Source organism: Sciurus vulgaris, assembly GCF_902686455.1.
Source record: "Sciurus vulgaris genome assembly, chromosome: 18".
In the NCBI taxonomy this organism is placed as follows: domain Eukaryota; kingdom Metazoa; phylum Chordata; class Mammalia; order Rodentia; family Sciuridae; genus Sciurus; species Sciurus vulgaris.
The window spans coordinates 33,154,306-33,162,590 of NC_136479.1; the positions used below are offsets into that span (position 1 = coordinate 33,154,306).

The window sequence follows — 8,285 nt, forward strand, 5'->3', positions numbered from 1 at the left end:
ACTCCCACTTCTTTCACTCCCTCACCTGTGGGCAATACCAGTCCATTGACCTCGGTGACAGGCAACCCTTCCACCCGCACAGATTTCAATGTGTCCACAACCCACACTACAACCATTGCCTGGTCTCCCACTGTCCAGAACCTGGACTCAACACCACCTGTTAGTACAATCCACATCACCTCCCCCAGCACGCAGATGACCCCAGCAATTCCTGAGAGCACCTGGGGAGGTTCTCTTGGTACAAGTGTTCAGGCTACATCTGACACCTCATTGTCAATGTCCTCCTCTGCTATATTTACCTCTGGTAGAGGATCCTCCTCTTCTCTTGTACATAGTACTTTTTCTCCTGTAGGTACAGATTCTTCCTTCTCTTCTCTTCCTACCTTCACTCCATCACCACACTCGAGTACTCTCGAGTCAACGTCACATGCCCCTATGACAAATAGTGAGTTGTCCACTCTTAAAACCTCTGTCTCCACCCCCACAGTGGTGACGTCACTCACTACCTCTAGCGAGACCAGCACAGAAGCCTTCTCTGGGGGGAGCACGTCCACCAATGCCAGGATTACGTCTTTTGGCACCTTGATCTCTTCCACACCCTCAGTGATATTGTCCTCTCCTCTCTCTTCCCCCACCAGCAGTTCCACCCTCACTACTACCACCAACGCTGATCCTACCCCACAACATGGCTCCAGTATGGAAAATCTCAGCTCTTTAGTCACTGCCTTTTCTCCTTCCTCTTCTGCAACGACCAAAACTTCTCCAACCATCTCCTCGCTGACCACAACTCTCACGGAACTAACCCCCTTTTCTTTTATTTCTCTTCCTTCCTCCACACCCTGTCCAGAAACTATAACCATTACAATAGTCCCCACCTCTCCCACTCTTCCATGTATCGAAATTGATCCCAGTATGGATGTTACCTCTCCTCCCACCATGCCATTCTCCATTCTTCCCTCTTCGACTGAAATGGTTACCTTTCCCAGTTATACCAGTATAAGAACGGTGCTTCCAACACATATGGACTCTTCTACTTCCATGACTTCAGAATCCGAGCCAACCAATATCATAACTGATGCTTCTAGTTCTTCTGGCGCTAGGACCGTACCCACGAGCACAGTTTTGATGAGCGCCCAAATGCCCTCCAGTGAGATCCCACCTAGCACCAACTCTGTCACTTCCCCACATTTGCCTGGTTCCACTAATCTCCCGCCTGCCACACAACCAAGCAGCAGTCTTCCAAGGCGCACAACTTCAAGCAAGTTGACACACCCCACTCCACCCACCACCAGAAGTCCAGAGACACCAGTGGCCACCACGAAGACTCCCACCAACCTTGTGTCACCAGGGACAACTTTGACCACCACTAAGACGACCACAGTGTCAAGAATGACCACCACCCCAGGTTGGCCCTTCTGCCTCCCTCCTCTCTTCCCTTCCTCCTGCTGCCACATTCGCATGTCCCCAGGATCAGGTCATTTTGGAACTTCCCTTTTCTCTGTGCTTCCTAGGTGACTGTGACAACGGTGGCACCTGGGAACAGGGCCGGTGCTCCTGTCGCCCAGGGTTCTCTGGGGATCGCTGTCAGCACAAGGATATCGGGTGCCAGAATGGGGGGGCATGGGATGGCCTCAAGTGCCTCTGCCCCCTCACCTTCTATGGCTCTCGCTGTGAGTTTCCTGTGGATCAGTTGGAGCTAGGTGAGTTGCTAAAGCCCCGCGCTCTACACTTCCTCTTGCAGGTGCCTGTGGGTGACCTGGAACCACCCAGGTACCATCTATCCAGTCCTCCCACCCAGTCTTCTCTCCCATGCCCTGTGCTGTCCCGTGTCCTACCTCCTTCCTGCTCTTAGCTCAGGAGAGGGCTGGCTTCCTACCCCTTACCACTTCCTCCTGGTCCGGGCTGCTTGGCACCGTATTCTTTTTCACATAACAAATGACCACTAACTCTCAGCCAAAACAATACAAAATAGCCATTTTAGGGTTCTGTGGATCAGATGTCAGATGTGGTTCTCCCCTGGCGTGACCAGGGCTGTTTTCCTGCAAGGGCTCATGGGAAGAATCCAATTCCTTGCCACTCTGGTTTCTAGAGCTTCCCATACTCCTTGTGTCAAGGTCCCTCCTGCAAAGTCAACTGCGCCCTCTGTGTCTTTCTTCCCTGGTTCTCTGATGGACTCTGACCTCTTCTGCCTCCCTCTTCGGTTCAGCCTCCCTTGATATCACATGGAACCCAACCGAATGGTCCAGGTCAATTTCCCATCTGGGGTGAACTGATCAGCAATGGAATTTTGTCTTCATCTTAACACGGATTATCTGTAATCTAATGGGATGCGAGGGCTCACACCTGCAATCCCAGGTACTTGAGAGTCTGAAGCAGGAGTTCAAGGCCAGCCTTTTCTCAAAATAAAAAAATAAAAAGGGCTGGGGATGTGGCTCAGTGGTACAGGGTACCTGAGTTCGATCCCCAGTATCACACACACAAAAATGGTCTGTAATTTAATTTTTTTGATACTGGGAATTGAACCCACTCAGTGGCACTTAGCCACTGAGCCATATCCTCAGCCCTTTTTATATTTGATTTAGAGACAGGGTCTTGCTGAGCTGCTTTAGGACCTTGCTAAGTTTCTGAGGCTGGCTTTGAACTCACGATCCTCCTGCCTCAGCCTCCTGAGCTGCCAGGATTACAGGCTTGCACCACCATGCCCGTCTGTAATTTAATTTTATACTGTGGGTCTTTCTGGGGACCAGGGCAGAGAGAACCCTAGGGGCAGACAAAGGAGGGACCACAGGCTGCCTGCTGTGTGTTTGGACTCCTTTCCCTCACCTCCAGACAACTTATCCCAGAATTTCTTCCTTTCTTCCTACTGCCGTTCAGTTAGTCCTCAGAGACCACAGAAAAGGGCAGAGCTTGGAGCCTGTGTGTGGGGTTGGGGGCGGTGGTGGTGATGGCTGATGGGTAGTGACCAGAGCTGGGTGTGCTCTATGCAGACACAGTAGAGGCTGAAGTGGGCATGGAGGTGTCTGTCGACCAGGAATTTTCTCCGGACCTCAATGACAACATTTCCAAGGCTTACAGGGACTTCAACAAGACCTTCCAGGATCAGGTGAGGGGGAGAGGAAGGGAAGTTAAGGGTCCTCCCCTGGAACGGGTGTCCTCAGGTCCACAGGTACAGACATGAGCCCTGGGATTCTTGGTATTTCAGATGAAGAAGATGTACAGAGACGTGCAGGAGTTCAGGGGAGTGAAAATCCTCTCCTTGAGGTAGGAGACCCTCCTGGGGACGTGGAAGCAGCGTTAGGAGGGGAGAGGGGAGTGAAGACTGGCTGGAGCATCTATCCCTTGCTTCTGGAAGCTTCTGCTTTCCTAAAGGGAGGGGTGGAGGAAGTATGCAAGGGACAGGCAGGGAAGTGTGGGGACTGGTGACTTGTCCTCTGGCTGGCTGGCACTAGCTCTGCTTGGGCCAGTCAGCATGAGACGGGTCAGGGAAGACAGAGAGCCCTGGAGAATCTGGTTTGGTGATTTGGATGGCTTGATGTCAGGCGAAGAAAACACTGATGATGGATCCTGATCAGGGATGCGGCAGCCCCTTCTGGGAAGCCCGTGTGGCTTGACCTCTGTCCGCTTTGCATGCACTTGTGGTTGGTTCTGGAGGTGCCCCTCACAGGGCTGTGTGCACCAGGCCTGGGACCCCTCTAAGGCCCCTGGTCCCTTCAGGAGTGGCAGCGTCGTGGTGGGCTATCTGGTCCTGCTGGAGCTGCCCTTCAGCCGGCAGTTGGAGAGCGACTATGAGAAGGTGAAGACAGTCCTGAAGGAGGCGCTCCAGAGTGCCATTCAGGATGTGGACAGCTGCCAGAACAACCAGAGTGAGCCGAGGCTGGAGGGAGGGGTGGAGCTGCCATCCCAGCCTGCTGCAGCTCAGTCTGGGGGCTCTCAGGGCTCGGGGGCAGCCCCATGGTTCCTCTGGCGGGGACACAGGTCTAGACCCACCTGGTCAAGGTTGGGCTCAGGAGGGTCTCACCAGGACTGGGGTGCTGGGAAGAGACCCCCTGGCAGGTATGCTCAGTGCTTCCCAGATGCCCGATGATTCAGCGGGGAGGAGGGAGGCAGCAGCGGTCTTCCCTAGTTGCCCCTCCACATCCGGGGAATACTGAAGAGCCCTCTCTGCCCTCCCCATGCCTGCCTGACTCGGTTCATCCGCACCTGTGTTCCCTCAGCCCTGTGTTTTAAGCCTGGCTCAGTCAAAGTGAATGAGGACATCAGGACAGAGCTGACCCCGAAAGGTGAGGGTGGGCAGAGGACTGAGTGGCTTCAGGTGGCCATGATCCCTCTCACAAGGGACATGGGGAGACCTTTTGGGGAGGCAATTGGTGAAAACCTGTCCTGCCCTTCCGGGCCCCTGTTAGTGTCTTCTTCCACCTGAACTCCCGCAAGGCACGGTGGGAGGGTGGGATGCAGGCCCTGCCTTCCCCACTTCTAATCCCAGAGTCTGCCCTACACCCACGCCCCGAAATGGCCTGCCCATGCATTTTGGTCACTACAATCAGGCCCTGAGAGGAATGCATGAGACCCGGGTCTCTACAGCCCGCTCCCCATCCACCCCCGCAGCCATCTGCCGCAGAGCTGCTGCCAAGGGCTACGAGGAATTCTACTTCCCCCTGGTGGAGGAGAACCGGCTCCGTTGTGTCACCAATTGTGCACAGGGCGTGGACGGTGCCATCGACTGTCAACAGGGCCAGTGCATTCTGGAGAAGAGTGGCCCCGTGTGCAGGTGAGGCCCCGCCCTCGCGAGAAGCCCCGCCCACTCGCCCAGGGGCACGCCCCCAGGTCCGCCCACCGCCCCGCCCCAAGGCCCTGCCCCCTCGCCCTAGAGCCCCGCCCCTGAGGCCCCGCTTGTGACCTGTCCTGAGACCTGTGACCTTTCCGCAGGTGTTTCTCCACCGACACTCACTGGTTCTCGGGCCCGCGCTGCGAGATGGGCATCCATTGGAGGGCGCTGGTCGGGGGCCTGGCGGGGGGCGCCGCGGTTCTGCTGCTGCTGCTGGGGCTGCTGAGCGTCTGGGTGGTGCGCTCCCGGGGAAAGGACCGGCAGCGCCGAGGACGGTGAGTGCGCGCGGGGCGCGGTGGGGGCGGCCAAAGGGGCCCAGAGACCCGGCCCTATCTGACCGCGTCCCGCCGCCACCCAGGTCCTGGGACGAGGACAGGCAGTGGTTTGAGATATGGGATGAGGACATCGTGGGGACTTTTTCCAACATTGGCTTCGAGGACGACATAATAGGTGAGTCCTGTTTTCTTGGGCAGCTGGTAGGGGCTTCCCTGGGCACCGCTGTGGCCTGGGCAGGACGGGACAGTCTTGTATCTGGTGCCAGGGAGTTTGTGTCACCCTTCCTGAGAAAGGTCTGGTTCCAGCACAGGCTATCCCTGGGCAGAGCAGCCACCCGGAGCCCTGCCTTCGTTTTCCTCTATGCCCAGCTTCCCTCCTTTTCTCTCCCCGCTCCTCCTCTTCTCTCTCTCCCTAGTGAAGGATGAAAACTTCCACGTGGCCTTGGATAATGTGGACACCAACATGAAGGTGAGGGGCAACGGGAGGAAGCTAAGGAACTCTCCCAACTCCAGAGCCAGATTCCCCACCCTCCCCACTGGCCAACTGGCCAGCCCACGCTGTTCTCATTCCCTCTCACCCTATACTCTGTGGCAGGTACACATTCAGAGACCTGAGATGGCCTCGTCCTCGCTCTGAGCCCTGTGGGACCTCTTCACCACCCCCTCCACCCTGCCCAGGACTGCAGGAGGGAACCATCTACACTGCGTCCATTTCGAGAGGTGGCCTCAAGCTCCTGGTGTCCTTGGGCAAAATCAGACTGTTCCCTTTACCCCCATCCTCCCAACTGGGCTGAAACCCACCTGGAGACCCAGTTCACATCCAGGTTCTTCTGCTGTGGGACCTTGGACAGCTCAGTGCTTTCTCCCACCTGTTTCCTTGCCTGTAAAGTGGGTATAACATCCTTGTCCTGATACCTCTCGTGATTACTGTGAAAACCAGGTGTTTGGTCAGTTCTGTTCCAGTCTACCCACCTGTCTCCACCCTCATGTTCAGGTCATCTCTCTTAGATCCCCCTTACCCAGGTCTCTGGCTTTGGTCCCCACTTTTCTGTTTGCATCCCATCACTATCCCAGTTGTTTCCGGCCCCTCACTGAACCTGAGCCCACCCCCTCTCCTGCCCTCTCCCATATAACCGCTTCTGTGCCCTGGCTCTCCTTCCTTGTCTGCTCCCTTCTGAGCCAGTCCCTTAAAACAGTCCCCTCCCCCAGCCCTGTATCTCCCCAGTTTTTGTATTCCCCTCCCCTATCCCGGTACCCTCAGCCCTGAATCCTTGCCTCCCCATCCCAGTGTTCCCCCCAAAATACTCCCTCCTCCCCACACGCCTGTTCCCAGATAGGTCCAGATACTCCTGGCTTCTGAGGGTCCCCCAGCTGGCACTCCCCAGGCCTCACCATTCTGAGGTTCCACCCCTTTCTCTCACCCCAAGGGACCCAGATCCTGTGGGCAGGGGTGGAGCCTGAGTTCCCCAAGCCCCCAAGGATGAGGGGAAGTGAGGTCCCCTCCTCCTCCTTCCCCTGATCCTCCCTTCTCCCCTCCTCCCTCAGCCTCACAGCCTCCTTCCCATCCTGCCTGCTTCTCCTTCTCCCCCTCTCTCCCTTGGATCACCCCATCCCTGCAGTGACCTCTGAGCCTGAAGCCCTCGGACCTCCCTTGCCAGGAAGATCAAGTTTGGGGACGGGAAGTTGTGGAATCTCCAGTTCCCCATGTGAACACAATATAGCATTTATTGTCAAAGAGACTGTTGGGTGTCTTTCTCCCCCCCCCGACCCCCAGCAGGGTCCCCTGGTTGGAGAACAGGGACTTCCTGTGGGATGTGGGAGGACAAGGGAAGCATCCCTGCCTCCTGGGGCAGAAGGAAGCATCTGTGGGCAGCCCTCAGGGCCATGACTGTACCTCTGGCTTGGGGGGACCCACTTGGTTAGCTAGTGGGTGGAGATGGGAGTCTCTCCATCAGCAGCAGGCGAGGGTCTCTTGGATTTTGTCACCTCTATCCTTCCCCTTTTGACCTCAGGAACTTAGGGCTGGGGTTTGGAAGGAATTGAACCCCTGGAACTGGGTCAGGGAGGCGACCAGTCTGGGCCAGCTGCCTTTTGTGCAGGCAGATATATAAAGCTGGGCCCCCAGAGACCTTGAGCACCCCAAATCCCTTCTTACGAATACATACTCCCATCAGGACCTGGTCTGCGCAGGCTCAGAACCTCATGTTGTCACCATTGTGGGCACTGGGCTCTGCCTGGCCAGAGCTGAGGTGGTCAGAAATAATCCATCCCTGTGATCCTTTGGGTGGGGGTTTGGGAGAGGTCCCGTGGACCTTTGCCCTGAGCAGAGGCTGGCTCGTGGCCTTTCCTCACCTCTGATTCTGGCCAGGGGTGGAGATCAGGCCATAAAGCCTCAGGTGTGAATGAATGGGCGCCCCACCTGATGGAAAGCACTGGGAAGTTTGCAGGGGCAGCTGGAGGTGGGGGATGGGGAGGGAAGGCGGGGGGGGGGGGCGCTCCTTGGGCAAGATTCCCCTTCACCCAGCTTACGGGGTGTCCCTTCTGGGCTCCCGGCACCCCTCTCTCCACAGTCGCCCTCCCTGGACTGTGGAGGGTCCTGCCCCTCTGTCACTGTCTCAGGCTCACACCTCGGCCTGCCTCCTGTCCCTCCCTCTTGACTTGCCCCACCCAGTGACTCTGTCTTCCGCTGAAGTGACCCTGGCTGGGGGAGTCGGTGCCTGAGGAGTGAAAGGGAGGAGGGCTGACAGGCTGCCCTTTCGCTGACTGGCTCCCCTGTGGTCACTTCATGCCGCCCACCGTGTCGTCACCTTGACCCCACCCTGACCCCACCCTGGACCAGGCGCTGTCCTTCCCCAAGGCAAAGGTCTCCAGGGTCCTTTTTATAGCTGCTGCCTCCTTGGGAGGCTCTCATTTCTTGGTCCCTCCTGACGGGGGCAGGTCCTGCAGCCAGGGGCGCACAGCCCGGGAGATGCTGGTGACCTGGATCCTGCTGCTGGCTCTCCAGCTCTGGGTGTCCACCGGCGCTTCAACTTCAACAACAATAACAGTGGGTAAGTGAGACCCGCCTGGTGCTCCCGGGCCTCAGGCGGAGCCACAGGTGGCTGGCCTCCCGCTCTCCCTTTGCAGAGGCTGGAGACCCACCCTGTGGCCTCATCCTACCTTTGGGGTGCTGAAGGGGCCACTGT

At 57.2% G+C, this 8,285-nt stretch overlaps 1 protein-coding gene across 1 annotated transcript; it reads left to right on the forward strand.

The window, feature by feature from the left end:
* Positions 1-1,038: 1,038 nt before the first annotated feature.
* MUC3A (mucin 3A, cell surface associated) lies at positions 1,039-6,837 on the forward strand (the record flags this gene model as incomplete). The annotated part of the gene is made up of 11 exons (XM_079121996.1): positions 1,039-1,405; positions 1,512-1,700; positions 2,988-3,103; positions 3,203-3,261; positions 3,715-3,863; positions 4,215-4,280; positions 4,606-4,768; positions 4,927-5,100; positions 5,184-5,275; positions 5,517-5,569; positions 5,696-6,837. 11 exons carry the CDS (start codon positions 1,039-1,041, stop codon positions 5,735-5,737), a joined length of 1,470 nt encoding a protein of 489 aa, XP_078978122.1. The 3' UTR covers positions 5,738-6,837.
* Between the last annotated feature and the right edge of the window lie 1,448 nt (positions 6,838-8,285).